Genomic DNA, 20,735 nt, shown 5'->3' with positions numbered 1-20,735 from the left:
CTTATGAAGTGTTAGTGCAGTCCAAATGGGATGCCTGGACTTTCATCCCGCCTGGCAGTATGAGGGCATCATCCTCTTCAGATACTGATGGAAGCTGGGAGGGGAACCTGGACTTCTCTCTCTGCCTAGCAGTAGTGAGGTGATGCCACTCCTTTCTCTGACTGAATGGTGTCAAAGAAAGCTAATTAAAATAGAAGCTTTAAAAAGGTCCAGAGTCTCACAATATAAAACTGTTCAGGTTTCAATTTTAAAAATCACCCATAATACCAAAAACCTGGAACAATTCAAAATGAATTTTTAAAAAATCAAGAGACACAGTGATATAGTTTGGATGCTTGTCTCCTCCAAATCGCATATTGAAACATGAAGGTGGAACTTAGTGGAAGGGTCATGGGGGAATATCCCTCATAAATGGTTTGATGCCTTCTCTTCAGTAATGAGTTCACATAAGATCTGATTGTTTAAGAGAGTCTGGGATGTCTTCCCTTATCTCTCTTGTTCCCTCTTTTGTCATGTGATGTGCTGGCTCCCTCTTTACCTTCCACCATGATTGTAAGCTTCCTGAGGCCTGCCCAGAAATAGATATTGGCACTAGACTTGTACAGCCTGCAGAACCATGGGCCAAACAAAACCTCTTTTCTTTATAAATTACCTAGTCTCAGGTATTCCTTTATAGCACTATAAAATGGACTAACACACCCAGATAACAGAGATGTTAGAATTTCTGACAAAATTTTAAAGCAGCCATGATAAAAATGCTTCAGTGAGCAGTTACAAACATAACTGAAGCAATTTAAAAAATTGAAAGCCTCAGCAAAGAAACAGAAGATGTAAAGAAGAACCAAATGGGTATTTTATAAGTAAAAAACATAACAGTTCAAATAAAAAGCTCAGTGGATGGGTTCCACAGCAGAATAGAGGGGACAGAGGAAAAAAATCAGTGAACTGGAAGACAGGACAATAGAAACAGCCCAACCTAACCCACAGAGAGAAAACAAACTGGAAAAGAAAGAAAAAGAAGAAGAACAGCATCATAGGAACATGTGGAATTACAACAAAAGATCTACCATTCACATCACCAGAGATTCCAGGAAGAAGAGAAAGAGTAAGGCTGAAAAAGTACTTTAAGAAACAATGGCTGAAAACATCCCAAATTTGACTTGTACAGCCTGCAGAACCATGGGCCAAACAAAACCTCTTTTCTTTATAAATTACCCAGTCTCAGGTATTCCTTTATAGCACTATAAAATGGACTAACACACTCAGATAACAGAGATGTTAGAACTTCTGACAAAATTTTAAAGCAGCCATGATAAAAACGCTTCAGTGAGCAGTTAAACCTGAAGCAGACTTAAACCTGAAGATTCAAGAAACTGGAGTGAATCCCAAGCAGCATAAATCCCAGAAATCCATACCAACAAACATCATAATTAAATTTCTGGAAAAATAGAGATAAAAACATCTTGAAAGCACCAGAGAAAAATGACATCTTATCTATAGCAGGGAGATATATATGTCAGAAGGAAGTAGCACAATATTTTTCTAGTGCTGAAAGAAAAGAAACTTATATCCAGTGGGGATATCTTTCAGGAATAAAGAAGAAATAAGACATTCTTAGATGAAGCAAAACAGAATTTGTCACTTTTAGACTCTAAAAGAAAGGTTAAAGGAAGTTCTCTAAATGGAAAGGAAAAGATAAAAGAAGAAACTTTGGAAAATCAGGAAAGAAGAAAGAACACAATAAGCAAAAATATGGCTAATAAAATACGCTTGCTTTCTTCTCTAAAATTTTCTAAAGTATATTTGACAGTGGAGGCAAAAATTATAACCCTGATGTTATTCTAAATGTATTTAGAGAAAATAATTAAGACAATTATATTGTTTATTTATTTAGAGACAGAGTCTCACTCTATCTACCAGGCTGGAGTACAGTGGGGTGATCTCAGCTTACTGCAACCTCTGCCTCCTGGGTTCAAGCAATTCTTGTGCTTCAGCCTCCCGAATAGCTGGGGTTACAGGCACACGCCACCACGCCCGGCTAAGTTTTGTGTTTTTAGTAGAGACAGGGTTTCGCCATGTTGGCCAGGCTGGTCTCGAACTCCTGACCTCAAGTGATCCACCCGCCGTAGCCTCCCAAAGTGTGGGATTACAGGCATGAACTACTGCGCCAGACCCAAGACAACTGTATTATAAATGGGAGAGTAAAAGGAACTTAAAGGAAGGTAAAATGTCTATACTTGACTCAAACTGGTAAAATGATGACAACAATAGACTTTAATAAAATCTAGAGAGAAAGGTAACTAGATAGATAAATAAACATGTATATGTAATACCTAGAACAGCCACCAAAAGAGCTATACAAAAAGATACACTCGAGAAATATTATAAATAAATCAAAATGAAGTGCTAAAAATGTTAAGTTAACCCACAGGAATGCAGGAAAAGGAAAACAGAAAAGCAATAACCAGAGAGAACAGAAAACAAAAATAAAATATCCGATTTAAGCCCTAACATATCAGTTATTATAAAGACAAAGATTGATAAAGTGGATTAAAAATATGACCCAACTATATGTCATTTAGAAGAAATATACATCAAATATAATGATATAGGGCCAGGCATGGTGGCATCCACAACAGGACATCTACAAAAATGCTATAGCTAACATTATACCTAATATTCCCCTAAGACAGAGAACAAGGTAAGAATGTCAGTTCTCACCTCTCTTATTCAACATAGTACTAGAAGTTCTAGCCAGGGCAGTAAGACAAAGGAAGGAGACAAAAAGCATGTATATCAGAAAAGAATAAAGAAAACTGTTCCTTATTTACAGATGACATGATTATCTATGTAAAATTCCAAGCAATCTACAAAAAACTCCTAGAACTAATAAGTGAGTTCAGCGAGGCCACAGGGTATGAGATAAACGTACAACATGGTGAAACCCTGTCTCTACTAAAAATACAAAAAAATTAGCCAGGTGTGGTGGCAGGCACCTGAATCCTAGCTACTTGGGAGGCTGAGGCCAGGGAATCGCTTGAACCTGGGAGGCAGAGGCTGCAGTGAGCCGAGATCATGCCATTGCACTCCAGCCTGGGCAACAACAGTGAAACTTCAGCTCAAAAACAAAACAAAACAAAAAACTAAACTTCTATATACTAGTAATAGACCCTGAAGTTAAAAACACAATACCTATTATAATTGCTCAAAACTGAAATACTTATATATAGGACTTGTATGCTGAAAACTACACACAGATGAGACGATGTGTGTAGATGATGAAAGAAACCAAGGAAAAGCTAAATAAATGGAGAGATATACCAGGTTCACAGAATAGAAAACTCTACATAGTAAAGATATCAATTTTTCTCAATGTTTGCAGATATAGACAAGATTATTTTTAAATTATATGCAAAGGCAAAGGAACCAGAAGAGCTGAAACATTTTGAAAGAGAAGTCTAAACTGGGAGGAATCCGTCTAGCTTATTTGAAGATTAATTATGTAACCACAGTAATCAAGACTGTGTGGTGTTGGCAGAGAGACTGACGCATAGCTAATTAGGACAGAAGAGACAACCCACATATAAACCCACACAAATAATGTCTGACCGATTTTTGAGAAAAGCACGAAAACAGTTCAATGGAGGAAAGATAGCCTTTTAAAAAATGTTGCTGAAGCAATTAGACATCCACAGGCAAAATAAAAAAAAAACGAACCTTGACCTAAGTTTCATACAAAAATTAACTCAAAATGTAAGCAGACACAAATGTAAAATGTGAAGCTTTTAGAGACACATTATAGGAGAAAATCTTCAGAATATAGGATTAGGCAGAGTTATTAGACTTGACACCAAAAGCATGACCCATAAAAGCAAAAATCGACAAATTAGAGTTCATTAAAACTAAACACTTTTGTTCTGTGAACGACTTGGTTAAGAGGACGAAAAGACAAGATACAGAGTAGGAGAAAATATTTACAAACCACGTATCTGACAGGATAGTATCGAGAATCTAGAAAGAACTCTCAAAATTCAATAGTAAAAAAAGTGATCTAGGACATGGACACAGGACACGAACCAAAGAGGACATAAGATGGCAAATAAGTACATGAAAAGATGCTCAACATGATTCACCGACAGGGCAACTGAGATTAAAGCCACAATGGGTGGTTTTCAAACCACAAACCCATCAGAATGGCTAAAATTAAAAAGTAGTAACACCACCATATGCTGGAGGGGATGTGGAGAAACTGAATCACCCATACTCAGTTGGTGAGAATAAAAAATAGAAAGGTTTAGCAGTTTCCAAAAAAACTAAACATGCAACTACTACATGACACAGTAATTGCACTCGTGGGCATTTATCTCTGAGAAACGAAAACTTATATTTACACAAAAGCCTACACAAATGTTTACAGCAACTTTATTTGCAATAGCCCAGACCTGGAAACAACCCAGATGTCCCTCAACAGACAAACAGTTAAACAAACTGTAGTATATCCAGACTAAGGAATACTACTGAACAATAAAAATGAACCAACCACCGATAAACACAACCTAGATAAATCTCCAAGAAATTATGTTGAGTGAAAACAGCCAGTGTCAAATGTTTTCATACTGTATGATTCCATTCTTGGAATGACAAAATTGTAAAATGAAGAACAGATTAGTGGTTGCCAGGAGTTAATGAGAAGGCTGGGGTGGAAGCAAACTAAATGTGGCTATAAAAGGGCAACATGAAGGATCCTTGTAGTGAGTGGAATGCTCTATATTCTGACTATATTCATGACAACATCTTGGTCCTGATACTGTATTCTAGTTTTGCAAGATGTTACCATTGGGGAAACTGGGCACAGGATTCAAGAGATCTATATGTTCTTATACCTGTATGTGAAACTGTAATTATCTCAAAATGAAAAGCTGAATTTAAAAATCGTACTTGCTTCTTGTTTAGCTTAGAAAACATTCTCTGAGTTTTCCCAATTTGTCAGAACTTGTAAGAGAAGCAGGGAGGTAAGTGGAAAAACATTAAAACCAAGCCTCACCGTAAGTCCCATAGGCAACCAAACATTCAGAATTCCTCAGTGAAACCCAGGGAGCATACAAAATGCATCTGGCAAGCTCTAATGAGTTTTTTGGTTTCCAGTTCTAAACACAGAACTGAGTTGGTCTGAGTGTCGCGGGTTATTGTTAAGCTAAACACAGAATTGGTTTCCGATTCTAAATACAGAATTGGTGTTTACACTGAAGAAAAACGTTCATTAAGATGACTTAAACCAGCAGACAATTACGGTGCTTTCATTCAAGCCATATTAATCTTCCATACCTGTGTTTTCCAGATTATATTTACATTTTATTTTATTTTTTTCTGATGGTAATCATATATTTTTTATTTTTTATTTATTTCTAACTTTTCTTTTAAATTCAGGGATACACGTGCAAGTTTGTTATATAGATAAACTCATGTCACGGGGGTTTATTGTACAGATTATTTCGTCACTCAGGTATCAATCCTAGTACCCATTAGTTATTTTTCCCGACCCTTTCCCTCCTCCCACCTTCCACCCTCTGGTAGGCCATGTCTGTTATTTCCCTTTATATGTCCACGTGTTCTCATTTAGCTCCCACTTATAAGTGACAAAACATGGTATTTAGTTTTCTGTTCCTGCGTTAGTTTGCTAAGGATAATGGATAATGATCTCCAGCTCTATCCATGTTCCCACAAAAGAAATCAATTTATTCTTTTTATGGCTGCATAATGTTCCATGGTATTTATATACCACATTTTCTTTATCCAGTCTATCATTGATGGGCATTTAGATTTATTTCATGTCTTCACTATTATGAAAAATGCTGTACTGAACATATGCATGCATATGTCTTTATAGTAGAACATAGAACGACTTATATACCTTCACGTATATATCCAGTAATGGGATTGCTGGGCCAAATGGTATTTCTGTTTTAAGTTCTTTGAGGAATCCTTACACTGTTTTCCACAATGGTTGAACTCCTACCAAGAGTGTATAAGCCTTCCTTTTTCTCCACAACCTCACTAGCATCTGTTATTTTTTGACTTTTTAATAACAGCCATTCTGACTGGTGTTAGATGGTATCTCATTGTGGTTTTGATTTGCATTTCTCTAATGATCAGTGATTTTTAGCTTTTTTCATATGCTTGTTGGCCACATGTCTGTCTTCTTTTGAAAAGTGTCTGTTCATGTCTTTGGCCTACTTTTTAATGCTTTTTTAAAAAATTTGTTTAAGTTCCTTATACATGTTGGATGTTAGACTTTTGTCAGATGCAAATAGTTTGTTAAATTTTCTCCAATTCTGTAGGTTGTCTATTTACTCTGTTGATAGTTTCTTTTGCTGTGCAGAAGCTCGTTAGTTTAATTAGACTGCATTTGTCAATTTTTACTTTTTTTGTAATGGCTTTTGGCATCTTCATCATGAAATCTTTGCCCATTCCTATGTCCAGAATGGCATTGCCTAGGTTGTCTTCCAGGGTTTTTATAGCTTTGGGTTTTACATTTAAGTCTTTGATCCTCAACAAAATACTGGAAAACAGAATCCAGCAACACATCAAAAGGCTTATCCACCATGAACAAGTAGGCTTTATCCTTGGGATACAAGGTTGGTTCAACATATGCAAATCAGTAAATCTGATTCATCACATAGAACTAAAGACAAAAACCACATGACCATCTCAATAGATGCAGAAAAGACTTTCGATAAAATTCAACACCCCTGCTAAACTTTTCTATTAAAAACTCTCAATAAACTAGGTATTTGAGGAACATACCTCAAAATAATAAGAGTCATCTATGACAAAACCACAGCAAACATCATACTGAGTGGGCAAACATTGGAAGCATTCCCCTTAAAAACTGGTACAAGACAAGGATGCCCTCTCTCACCACTCTTATTCAATACAGTATTGGAAGTCCTGGCCAGACCAATCAGGCAAGAGAAATAAATAAAGTGCATCAAAATAGGAAGACAGAAAGTCAAACTATCCCTGTTTGCAGAACACATGATTCTGTATCTAGAAAACCCCACAGTCTCAGCCCAAAAACTTCTTAAGCTGATAAACAACTTCAGTGAAGTCTCAGGATACAAAATCAACAAACAAAAATCACTAGCACTCCCCAAGAGCCAACCTGGGAATGCAATCCCATTCACAATTGCCACAAAAAGAATAAAATACCTAGGAATAGAGCTAACCAGGGAGGTAAAAAATCTCTACAAGGAGAACTATGAAAGAGTGCTCAAAGAAATCAGAGATGACATAAACAAATGGAAAAACATTCCATGCTCATGGATACGAAGAATCACTATCATTAAAATGACCATACTGCCTGGGGCAATTTATAGATTCACTGCTATTCCTATCAAGCTACCAATGACATTCTTCACAGAAGTAGGAAAAACTATTTTAAAATTTATATGGAACCAAGAAAGAGCCCAAATAGCCAAGGCAATCCTAAACAAAAAGAACAAAGCGGGAGCCATCATGCTACTTGACTTCAAACTATACTACAAGGCTACAGTAACCAAAACAGCATGATACTGTTACAAAAACAGGTACATAGACCAATGTAACAACACAGAGCCCAGAAATGGGGCCACATACCTACAACCATCTGATCATTGACAAAGGTGACAAGAACAAGCAACAGAGAAAGGACGCCCTTATTCAAAAAACGGTGCTGGGATAACTGGCTAGCCATATGCAGGAGATTGAAACTGGGCCCCTTCCTTACACCTTAGCCCTTTTTTTCACATTTAATTATCCTTTTATTGTCATTTCTTTTCTTCTTTTTTATTATTTTAAGTTTCTACAAGTGCAAAACGTGTAGGTTACATAGGTATGCAGGTGCCATGATGGTTTGCTACATTTATCAACACGCCATCTAGGTTGTAAGCCCTGCATGCATTAGCTATTTGTCCTAATGCTCTCCCTCTCCTCGCCCCGACCCTCCAACTGGCCCCCGTGTGTGTTGTTCCCCTCTCCATGTCCATGTGTTCTTATTGTTCAACTCTCCACTTATGAGTGAGAACATGCTCACCTTAGCCATTTTTATGCTGGTCATGTTTGCCCTTCAACAGGGGATATTTGATTAGAGTTTTCCCTAAAGCAGTGATGTTCAACATGATAGCCACTACCCATATGTGGCTAATAAGCATTTGAAATATACCTAGTCTGAACTGAGATGTACTATAAGTATAAAATATGCACCCCATATGGAAGAACAAATGTTAAAATATAAAGTATCTCATTAATAATTTTTATATTGATTTCATGTTGAAATAGTATTTTTGATATATTGGGTTAAATAAAATATATTATTAAAATTAATTCCATCTTTTCCTTTTTACTTTTTAAAAATGTTGCTATTAGAACATTTAAAATTACATTTAAGGTTCACAATATATTTCTTTTGGATGGCACTTCCCTAGAGGTTGAAACATGGCTCTGAATTAATTTCAAACAAGTTGCTGGTGGTGAATAAATATTTTTTGATGGCTGTAAAACAGGGTAATTCTAACTTTTATAACTTCATGAGCAGACTTGAAAGACATTTACTTCTCAGCTTTAGAATAAAGGAGGTATTCTCAGCAGGGTTTCTATAGACCCTAGATTTGCTGAAAAGCATTAAATGGGTAGAAACTAGGTACTCTAGGGAAATGCCAAATATATTTCTTGAGACAGAACTGGGATGGAGAATTTTTTGTTACAGCCTGGAGTAAATTAGAAGGCAGCTGGAAGGAGCCTTCAAATTCAAAGAAATGAAATGTTCCTTTCACAAATTAAAATAAAAAAGCTGGCCCAGATGTTTGCTTATGACATGCTCACACATCTTTTTGCTTCTGCCAGATCATGTTATTTGTGCCAGATGTGAGAAGTTTCCAGTGAAGACAGGCATATTTGTTAAAAAGCCAGGCTTGCTCTGCATGAAGCATTAACTTTAAAAGGTGGAAGGGAAATTTTTTACTAGTGCAGTTTTAAAACACCACTCATGAAAGCAGCACTTGCGCAGAGTGCTTTTGTGCATTCGAGATGCTTGTCTGTCGACTTCACTGTGACCTCCCTTCACCCTGCTCCAGGGTTTGCATGCAAGCTTGACAAAAGGGTAAGAAGTAATGGTTGGTGCCCTGAGCACCTCTTCATCCTTTTTCAACAGCATCAGGGGCTATATCCACGGCCCCAGAAGGTCACACATTCTCACCTCCTCCCACAGTGCCCACCCAACAGCTGAACCCTTGCCTTTGCTGTATACTAAAAGGGCTCCCGACAAATTATTCCCAGGTGTAGTGTCATAAAGCGACTGTAGTTTTTCTGTCAAAAACCTATACAAATAAATCATATACATGCTGAATAATACTTTACAAAAAGCAAACATAGATTATAAACATTTAAGGTAAAAAAATGTACTGCAAATTTTATAGGATGGCCAAAAATGTACAAGGAGACCGACGTACTAAAATATACATGTACAGCAAACACAAATACAATTCCATCACCACAGATTTGACCTAACACTAACATGTCAGCAAAAATAAAGAGTGAACATTTAATAATAGTTCTTCTTGCCTTCTTAAAACTTAGAAGGGAGATGATTTGGATATCCTACTTCTCTGTAAAAGACTTTTCAAGGAAGTCTGAAATAATACCTCCTAATTCCTCTCAATACATATTTCCTATTTTTTTTTTTCTTTTTCTGGAGGCAGAGTCTCACTCTGTCGCCAGGCTGCAGTGCAGTGGCATGATCTTGGCTCACTGCAACCTCCATCTCCCGGGTTCAAGCAATACTCCTGCCTCAGCCTCCCGAGTAGCTGGGAGTACAGGCGCATGCCACCATGCCCGGGTAATTTTTTTTTTTTTTTTGTATTTTAGTAGAGACGGGGTTTCACCATGTTGCCCAGGCTAGTCTCAAACTCCTGAGCTCAGACAATCCACCCACCTTGGCTTCCCAAAGTGCTGGGATTACAGGTGTGAGCCACTGCACCTGGCCATATTTCCTAATTTTTATTATATGGCCCACATGTAACTATGTTTACAGTGATTTGTAACAACAGACTCAGTAGTATATAATTTATAGATGAAAATTCAAAAAATCATGAATATCTCACAAAATGTTGGTCCCAATTCTACTTGTGTTTCTCCAGTGGCAGAACTCAAGTCCTCCTGAAGAAGCTGATTCCACTTTTATGTTTATTAGCATGTCTCTCCCTGAGTTTTGGGTTGTTTTCCTATATCTTTACACTTACGCGTCCTAATTCCTTCTAGGAAACCAAAGGACAATGCAAATCCTTCTTCCTTATGACGGCTCCTTCATGTCCACAGGGAGCTCTAATGTTCAGGTTAACTAGAGAACAAGAATCTGAGAAAGTTGAAAGAACTGTCTACACTCTTGTGTGCAGAGGTGTTGAAGCATTTTAAGAACTACTTAATCTTTCACAAAGATAAATACCTCTCATCAGACTATATTTAAATACAGACATAAATACGTCTTATTGAAAACGATCACGCTGTTCATGTAGAGAAAGTCTCTCTGCCACAAGTAATGTTTTTGTTCAATGTTAGTGTAGTGCACCAGGCTACAATAAATTCAAATAAGTAATCATCCTTACATGTGCAGACAACTTCTTCTTGAAGGCTACCCTTTGTGTTGCTCGCTCACACATGATCTGCAAAGCACGTTCCGCCAAACCTACTGTTCTCATACAGTGGTGGATTCTGCCAGGTCCAAGGCGGCCTTGGGAAATTTCAAATCCCCTACCTTCACCTGGGAAGAAAGGGGAAATAAAGCAGGAATGTGAAAATGGCCTAGCCCATTTCTTTTGTTATTTATACAAATCCTGGGAAAGTGATGAGCTGCCCTTAATAAAATGGCTTTCTGGTGAAAAAAAGTCAGTTCTATAATAAGGTTCACTATGAATTCATGGGAATTTTGATTTCTATGTTTTTGAAACCACCACCATTAAACATTTCAAATTTAAGAACTGTCTCTTAAGTATATACTATGCATAAGCTATTTTATTAGTGCTGCAATAGATACAAATTTGGAATAATGCATAGTCCCTATACTAGGAGTTTAGAATCCAGAAGAGCGGGCAAGGGTAAGGGATATAGAGAGAAACAAAGAAAGGCAAAGGAGGAAGAGACTTTCTGTTCATCATTATAACCTTAGGGACTGGCAGGTATCAGGGGCTTGGTGAATGGATGGGATGAACACAAAAACATTCCTGGAAGAGGTAGTATTCTAGATGTTCTTTGAAAGGGATATAGGATACTAATAAGCAAGAGGATGGCATACAGTGTTTGAAGTTATTTATGCTTCTAACTTATATCTAAGACTTGAATTCATAAAGTACTGAGGTTTTCTTAAAACAAATAGAGGCCTACAGATCATGTTCTAGGAGAAAGTGTGTTGCTCTGAATTGTATAATTTTCATATTAAGTTATCTTCAATTGACGTGATATACAAAACCACATCCAACAATTAAATAAAACCTCACCATTCCATGTAAGAAAATCCACCAAATAGAAAACTTTCCCTTGACAAATGGAGTAAACAAGAAGGGAAAGTATTAGGTTGGTGCAAAAGTAATTGTGGTTTTTGAACTGCAATTACTTTTGCACCAACCTAATATCTAAATCAAGGTAGACTCCAGGTCTAAATCTGGAAAGACTTATCTTTTCCAGATTTAGAGCTGAAAGTATTAATATACAATACTGAAGAATCATTTCCAAATTCAACTCACCTAGTATTAGATTTGTGGCAGGAACTCGCACTTGATTAAAATGGATCTCAAAATGTCCTCCATGAAAATTATCTACAAAATAGAAAATAAAATTTTAAAGAGCAACAGGAGTTGACTAGAGAAGAGTCACATATACTTAATCTGCTGAAATACAATTACTTGAAGAAAATAGGATTTCAAAGATCCATATGGCATGAACATTCCAAAGTAAGCCTCAGCCCTGAACCCCCCCAGGACCCAGCAGCCCAGAAAACTCATCAACTGTTCAAGAAGAGAAACTCTTTGATGCAGACGTTTTCTAATTCATTCTCTGAAGTACAATTTCAGAGAGTTAGGAAAAAGGAAGACTAGGCTCCATAGCTACAGCCAGATGTTTTATTATTACTGCTTCTTTGAAATATTTTACATATGGGGTTCCAAAATATTTGCATGGAAAAAAGTTTCAATGTTTCAAAAATTAAAAATGAGTAACGTAATCCAAGTTTCTAATTTTATCATTGTGGAAACCAACGCCTAAAGATGAGAAGGATCTGCTTGAGGGGAAAGAGCAGGCTTGGCATTAGTGATGATACAGAAAATGGACCTTCAGGCAGGTTTACTCCCAGTCTACACTTGTTCCACTGTGTGTTCATCTCTTGAAAACACTGGCATTTGAATCACTGAGGCCAGGAACACGTTCACATTTTATCTTTGCATTATCTCTTCTCCCCGCCAAGTTCTAGAGATAATCTCACGCTAACGCTACTCCCTTTTCCTGTCAGAAGAGACAATAATCAGCCTTCTCCACACTGTTTCTTTCGGCCTTCGACACAGGGAGTTGGAGAGGTGCTAGTAAAATTTTCATACTGAATATTCAAATGTAGCCTCTGCAATGGAAACTATCTGCAGTTCAACTATATTATAAATGCATTTTTGGTATCTTTGAGGCTATTTCTCTGCAACCCAACAATTTCCTACATGCAATTTTCTCCAGCAAGCTTGTTCATCCCATCTTGCCACCTATGCTTACCCCGTGGTACACCCTACAGCTGCATCTTACTGATAAGTGATTCTATAAAACTACAAGTCTTATATCTGCTGCTTGAACATATTCATTAGTCATATTCAATGATAAAAAGAAAGCCAGGGGCCAGGCCCAGTGGCTCATGCCTGTAATCCCAGCACTTTGGGAGGCTGAGGAGGGTGGATTACCTGAGGTCAGGAATTCAAGACCAGCCTGGCCAACATGGTGAAACCCCATCTCTACTAAAAACACAAAAATGAGCTGGGCGTGGTAGCTAAGCAAATACTTCCTAAGAGAGTGATCTTAGCAAATATTTATTGGTCACAATGAACACGTGCCACGGTAGATGGCAGGAAACAAATGGATCTTTGCTTCTTAGAAATCCCACCCAGGGGCAGAGGAAGGAAGAGTTTTGCACTCAAGTCAAAAACTAATTGCTTTTTAACAGTTCTTGTAAGTTGATTAAGAGGGCTAAAATTGGAGACAAAAATAATTTTATTGTGGATTATCTGTGCATTAATCCATTTTTATGAATGACAGAGAGAAGACCAGTAGAGTTGCTCTTCCTTAAATACAATCTGCCCTTTCCCAAAAAGTAAACAAAATGAGGTAGAATGCTATACTATTTCTTTTTATTGGCTCTACTCTGAACTCCACCAGCAATTTTATTAAGACAGTTGTCAGAGACAAAGGAATATCTAAGAATCTATCGCATGCATTAAAATACTATTGCCTTCAATGTTACTGCATGTTCTAGCTTTCCTGCTTGCTAACGCGTGGTCATATTTATTGAATACCTACCTATGTAGCCAAAAACTGACAAAGGCCTTATTATTTCTACTCCAGGTGTGTTCATGGGAACAAGAATCATGCTGTGCTGTTTGTGTCTAGTCAAAAGAAAAATCATGTTAGAAAAACTTTGCAAAGAAAAACTAAACCGATAATAAGCAGAGTCACAACTGTCTTTTTGATGTTTTCATGTAATCATGCAAGCAGTGATGACTGGAATGGGACCTGTGTAAAAGACGTACACCAACATAGTCTGATGCAGGTTGTGATCTGGAACCAAAACAATGATTTGAAAATAAATGAGTTGTTTGATTGAGGCTTGTCACTGCTCAACAATGGTAACTGGAAACTTATATAATTAAACATTTCAAGACTATTGCCTTTGATCTAAACATTTAATCACTTCATTACACAGGTCTGAAAAAATTTAGGTCTGATAATTTAATCCAAACAGCTTTGATAATTTAGCAACACTTTCTAATACTGAAAATTCCACAGTGAAGAATGTTCAGCAATACTCCCTAAAATGTTTTCCAAATACACCTGTTGAAAATACTTGTGAAATACAAATATATGACATTTACTCTCATACTTTATATTATGATTTGTGAGTCCAAACAGTGAATTTTAAGTAAATTACATAGATAGGAGGAAAGATTGACTCATTCCTACACAAGTTTCTCAATCAGAATTGTTTAATTACCTGGAGACAGAAGTATTTTGAGTTCTTCCCAAAACAATTGCGATTTTGCACTTGGGATTCCCAGCTCCTAAAACCAAGGGGAACACAAGCAGATTATAAAAGGAAATTTCTAGTTTGACATTTCACCTTGAAGGTTCTAATCCTTCCCACTTTACCTATGGCAGAAACAAAGAGGGAGAACATTCTTGATTCATTAAGATAATAATTCTTTTGTAACGCTACATATCATCCAAGAAAAATGATTAGGCAAGGACAAGAATGGACTCCATCCATGAAAGCTGCTACACAAAAATAACCAGAAGTGAAAGCAGCATGAAAGAGTTGACACCTCTCCCATTTACACCATTTCAGGCATCAGCATGCTAAAAAAGCTGAGAAATTTTGTATGTCTAATGTAATATTTTATATGTCAACATATATGAGGCTGTGATCCTGCTTTCAATAAGCCTGGTTCTCATTTATTAATTTCTTAAGGGTCAAATTTTAAAAATATTTTTTCATTTTAATGCAAAATTTTAGTTTATCACAGTTCAGGGGTCGGTAGCAATTGCCTACAAGGGTCTTTTTGCAAGAAATACTTTTCATGTTTACTAGTAAGTCTAAGCATCTAGTCCCTTGGGGAAACTACCATTTAACTAGATTTTCAATTACAAGGCCACATAGAACTGGATCAGATTAAGTTAAACACATCTGTACAAAGTCTCAAACAAATGATCGGATTCTTTTTTCTCATTTATTATAAAAAGAGGTTTGAGGAGATTTGAAATCATATAAAGATTTAACGAGAAATGTTAGGAATTATGTCAAATAGTTGAATAATATTATAAAATTCCAGGAGTTAAAAGGATAAACTCTGTGGAACATATTAAAGGACACTGCAGTGATGTAATCAGTAAAATTCAGATGGTGGGAAATTTATAAGACAACTAATCCAATTTCTTCAACAATTAAATTGCAATAAAAAGAAAAAAGAGAGAGCAGTAGCTTGTAAGAACAAAAGAGAGAGACTTAAAAGGCTTATCAACCAACAGCAATTTTTAGACCTTACTTAGATCTTAATTCAATCAAACAAAACAAAAAGCATTAATGGTAATTATTAAGCAATTAGAAATGTGAATAGTTATTGGATAGGTAATGATATTAAGTAATTTTAGGTGTGCTAATGGGTATTGTGGTTATATTTTTTAAAAAGCCGTTACAGAGATACATACTAAAATATTTGCAAAAGAAATTATGTGATGTCTGAGATTTATTTCAAAATATTATGGGGAGAAGATGGGGAGAAGTTAATAACAGATAAAACCTCAACAAGCTGCCCTTTCTTTTCTCTTAAGTGTGAATAGAAAACAAAGAATCTGTAATATGTAAAAACAACCTGCAATATTAAAGAGAAAGGCCAAAAATGTAAGAGACTCTTAGGGCCAAAACATGAAGTCTAACATCAGAGTAAAAGGAGTCAAATAAAGGGAAAACAGAGAAGAACAAAGGGAATAATTTATTGAAGAAATGTGTAGAAGAAAATTTTCTAGAAAGGAAGAAAAACATCTTCCGATTGAAAAAGTCATTGACTATCACGAAGAATCTATTAAATGCTTGTGACATTTCAAAACATCAACGATGAAGGAGAAATCTTAAAAGGTTTCAGAGAGAATAAAACAAGCCAACTAAAAGGAATGAGGATTAGTCTGGCATCAGACTTCTCAACAGCCACAAGGGATGCCAGATGAAAATGAATAGTTCAACTTAGAATTCTATACTTGTCCAAACTATCAATTTATGTAATGGCAGAATAAATACATATTCAGATATGTAAGGTCTCAGAGAATTTTAACTATTTTTCTCAAAAAAATTAAGAATATACTCGAGCAAAATAAGGGAGTAAATCAAGAAAAAGGAAGTCCCAGAATCCAAAAGATACTGGATCCCAGGAAAGTATTATCTGAAAATCCTAGGATAATTGCATCAAAGTATGCCTAAAGGGTAATCAGTCCAGACTGGAAAATAAATACTGGTCTTTTAAGAGAGAGGTCTCCAGAAAAGAAAGTCAATAGAAGTAAAGGTGCAATCTAGAGATGTGTGTGTATGTAAGGGGAAGGAGATATTATAAAAGCAAATAATGCAAATAAAGAGACACGGCAATTAGAAACTCCAGGAAAATAATGTTGAAATGCACAACTGTGGGTCCAAATATAAAATAATGTGACATGAATTTAATATACAGTATATAAGAAAAGCATTCTAATTGACCTTAATTCTAGAAACATTCCCTAGAATGGCCCAGGTGATTTTACATTGCATCAGTTACAGAAGGACACAAAATCTAACACACTACTTAGGCCAGTACCAAACAATATTTACATGGTCCTCTAAGCTAAGTGCTATGTATTGGTTTTCAAAGTTTATAGTCATCCTGTAGTCAACTACAATTGTGGTTGTAAGACAGAACATAAGTATTACTAATCCTGACAATGTGAAAGTATAAGCTATAGCTGATACAAGTTACAACAAGAAAGGGAGGGATAAACAGTGTAGAAAGGGTTAAGGGTATACATATTCTTATATTAAAGTAGAGTTTGAATAGAATCTGTGAAATGAGGATGCAGAGAACTTTAACAATTATTTGAGGTTTAAAAAATAATTAAAAACAACAACAACAACGTAGGCCGGGCGCGGTGGCTCAAGTCTGTAATCCCATCACTTTGGGAGGCCGAGACGGGCGGATCACGAGGTCAGGAGATCGAGACCATCCTGGCTAACACAGTGAAACCCCGTCTCTACAAAAAAAATACAAAAAAAAATAGCCGGGCGAGGTGGCGGGCGCCTGTAGTCCCAGCTACTTGGGAGGCTGAGGCAGGAGAATGGCGTAAATCTGGGAGGCGGAGCTTGCAGTGAGCTGAGATCCGGCCACTGCATTGCACTCCAGCCAACAACAACAACAACAACAACAACAACAACAACAACAAAGCAACATAATAAGATAAATACATTAAGAAAGAGCAGAGAGAGTTATGAGACAAATGAGCGAAATTGTCATTATTCAAATTGGGGAGTCAATGGATACTGTCTAAAATAAATAAATTAAGAAAGAGAAAAAATCTTTTATCTACAATTATAATGGAAACTAGAGAACTAAAAACAGAAACTGTTTTAAAAAAAAAGTTTTCTCTAGGGCATGATATTGGGATGTGGAGACAGGAAACAATGCTCTCAGATATTTTTTCCTTTGTTACTACTTCTAACTGGATAATAATAATGACTTTAAAAACATTAAAGAAAAAATCCATCTTGTAAACAAATCTGTGGATCCCCAAGTAGGACACTGAGAGGCTTGTTGAGTGAACTACAATGTTTTATTTTTCTTTCCGAATTTCCTTTTAATCTGAATATCTAATCTGAGGGCTGTGGAGGAGTCATTTCCCCACTTTTGTGTAATACATAACTCCAGAAATCCTACATGCACACTCTGCCTGATAAAATGCTAAAACTAATTTAAAAAAAACCACCTAAAATAGATATATGAGAAAGGGAGGGAAGGAGAGGAAGGCAGTGTGCCTAAAATGGGTGACTCTATTCATCTCCAGGCTGGTGGCAGAATAAGGAGACACCTTAAACCGACTTAGAACTTGAATCATAAGCCTGCTTTCTCCACAGTCACAGTCTCAGAATTCTAAGAACATACAATCATATATACATATAAATGATTTTATCTATGACTAAAAAGGAAGAGAGAAGACTCTTAACTGCAACAGGAATTTTTTTAAAAACATGCATTACATTGACCAAGAGATGTCCCACTGCAATCAGATAACAAATATGTTGGGCAAAATTCTCTCTCCCATTTTTCCCCCAAATACATGACTTATTGTCTATATTACATCTGAGATAGAAAAACCATTTTCTCTACCCTTCTGGGCATTTGCTCCATAATCTCATTAAATAAAATAAGAAACTATCATGCTGAAAATAAATTAATTTTTCACTAAAAGAAAAATTACAAGCATTTTCATAAATACAAGTTTAAAAAATGTAATGCTTTTCAAGTAGAACACTTTATCATGCATCAAAAAGTCTATAATAGGCTGGGCACGGTGGATCGCGCCTGTAATCCCAACGCTTTGGGAAGCCGAGGTGGGAGGATCACCTGAGGCCAGGAGTTCGAGACCAGCCTGGCCAACATGGCAAAACCCCATCTCTACTAAAAATACAAAAAATTAGCCAGGTGTGGTGGCAGGTGCCTGTAATCCCAGCTACTTGGCAGGCTGAGGCAGGAGAATTGCCTGAACCTGGGAGGCAGAGGCTGCAGTGAGCTGAGATCGCGCCACTGTACTCCAGTCTGGGCAACAAGAGCGAAACTCCATCTCAAAAAAAAAAAAAAAATTCTCTAGTATGTGCACTGACATTAGACAATAAAGACCCTTAATTCAGGTTAAACACATTTATTTTACATCAATCAAAAATAATTAGCAGTTTTAGAATTTTTAGAGTTTATTCTTCTTTCAAACGCAAATCTCTCCCTCTTGCCTCTTCTTGAACTCTACACATATTTTAGAACTAAATGGTCCCTAGGATTGTTCATTTCTTTATATCTTTTCTTCATATTGGATAATTTCTATTGTCTATCTTCAAGTTCATTATTTCCTCTGTTATCTCCATTATGTTATTAAGCCCAGTCAGTGAATTTCTTTTCACATATTTTACCTTTAAGTTCTGATATTTCTACTTGGTTATTTTCTGTTTTCTATTTCTCTTCTGATATTTCTTATCGTTTTATTTTTCTTGACCTCAATAAGCACATTTTAATAGCTGCCTTAAGTCCTTGTCTGATGATTCCAACATCTGAATCATTTGGGTGTTGGCCTTTCCCCTTGAAAATGGGTCATGTTTTCCTTATTCTTCATTGGTTGAGCAATTTTAGATTGTATTCTGGACGTTGTGATTTTGTTTTTTTTTGTTTTGAAACTCTGGATTCTGTCATATTCCTCCACAGAATGTTGATGGTTTTGTTTTGACAGGCAATTAACTCAGGTAGAGTAAAACTGCAGAGTCTATCACAATTCAGGTGGAAATCAAATTTCAGCGTAGTTCTTATTATTTAGCTGCAAGGTGCTTTGAGTTTGCCCTGTGCATTACTTTTATTCAGGAGTTAGCCAGACACCCAAGCAAAGTTTCCACATGAAAGCTGGAGCTCCCCTTTTCTGGCGTTTTCCTTGCTAGGAATACCCACCTCATTTCCCAGCAGTGATGGCTGCCCTAGACACTCTCCTCTGTTTTCTCAGGACACAGAGATCTGAGTTTTCCAAAGAAGCTTTAGCTTTCCTGTTCCACACTTTTTCCTCAGGCAAAAGTCTAAAAATGAAAAACTCACCCTATGCCCATCTCACTTTCCAAATTTTGACTCCCCTACAAAATCAGCTTGCCTTTTGTTCACTCCCCTGAGAATTTCAGGCAGGCAGGTATGTATGTATGCATGCATGTATGTATTTTGTAGCTTTTTAGTTGTTATCTGTGGGAAGGTTAATCTTAAGTACTTACTCCACCAGACTGGCAATAGAACTCCTCCAGAGTTCTTACCTTTAAACTTTGCCAAAAACCAGGTCTTCACTTACCCAGTGTTATAATTTCTTATACATTCATTAATATTTGAATACAAATATACATTTTTATTCATGACAAATACGTTAGTTTTATTTATCAGCTGAAATTTGAGAAATACAATGCTCACTTCAAAATGATCACATAAGCAGAATTAGAAATCTTAGAAGCTCTCAAATTTCAAAACTAATAAAACCAAGAGCTTAAAATTCTAATCTCCGCCATTATTCCATACTATAAATAACATATGTAAAGTATAGTTAAGATTGAAATGCAATGTCTTTAAAACTGTTGCTTATAATTTAGATTCCTTCAAATTTAATGGAACCTATGTTTTAATCAGTTCAGAAAGGACCATCCTCATTTGTACTAATGAGAAAAGATCCCCCATTCACATATTTAAAAGTTAAGTTTTAAAAATCTCAAATGTCATATTCTTCACAGTAACTCTATTTGGCTTTCCTAATTTATCCAAACATCTAAATTTTCAGATTGTTTACCATTGTTTATATTTACAAGAACATGTCCTTTTGATTTTTATAGATGTTAACAGGTAAAGAAACTGCTATGGTCTGAATGTATGTGTCCCTCCCTAGAAGTCATGTGTTGGAATCCTAACTCCCAAGCTGCCGGTGATGAGGTCCCAAAGGAGGTGATTAAGTGATTAAAATGGAATTAGTGTCTTTACCAAAGAGGCCTGAGTGAGCTTAGTCACCTTTTTCACTATATGAGGACAGAACAAGAAGGTGCCATCTATGAACCAGAATGCAGCCCTCACCAGGCACCAACTCTCCTGGCGCCTTGCTCCCGGACTTTTCAGCCTCCAGAATCATGAGAAATACATCTCTGTTGTTTAGAAGTTACCTAATTATCGGTG

The 20,735-nt window shown here is 36.4% G+C and overlaps 1 protein-coding gene across 1 annotated transcript in view; it reads right to left on the bottom strand.

The window, feature by feature from the left end:
- Positions 1 to 20,735, bottom strand: part of ACAD11 (acyl-CoA dehydrogenase family, member 11) — a 92,729-nt gene that overhangs the window by 7,087 nt on the left and 64,907 nt on the right. The window contains exons 14-17 of the mRNA XM_011958210.1: positions 14,267 to 14,333; positions 13,576 to 13,661; positions 11,772 to 11,843; positions 10,638 to 10,792 (exon numbers count right to left, since the gene is read on the bottom strand). Coding sequence (XP_011813600.1) covers positions 10,638 to 10,792; positions 11,772 to 11,843; positions 13,576 to 13,661; positions 14,267 to 14,333 — 380 coding nt within the window. The remainder of the gene's footprint in view (positions 1 to 10,637; positions 10,793 to 11,771; positions 11,844 to 13,575; positions 13,662 to 14,266; positions 14,334 to 20,735) is intronic.

The sequence above is a fragment of the Colobus angolensis genome, unplaced genomic scaffold (genome assembly GCF_000951035.1).
Source record: "Colobus angolensis palliatus isolate OR3802 unplaced genomic scaffold, Cang.pa_1.0 Scaffold46, whole genome shotgun sequence".
NCBI classification, from domain to species: domain Eukaryota; kingdom Metazoa; phylum Chordata; class Mammalia; order Primates; family Cercopithecidae; genus Colobus; species Colobus angolensis.
This window is presented reverse-complemented; position numbering and strand designations above follow the sequence as displayed.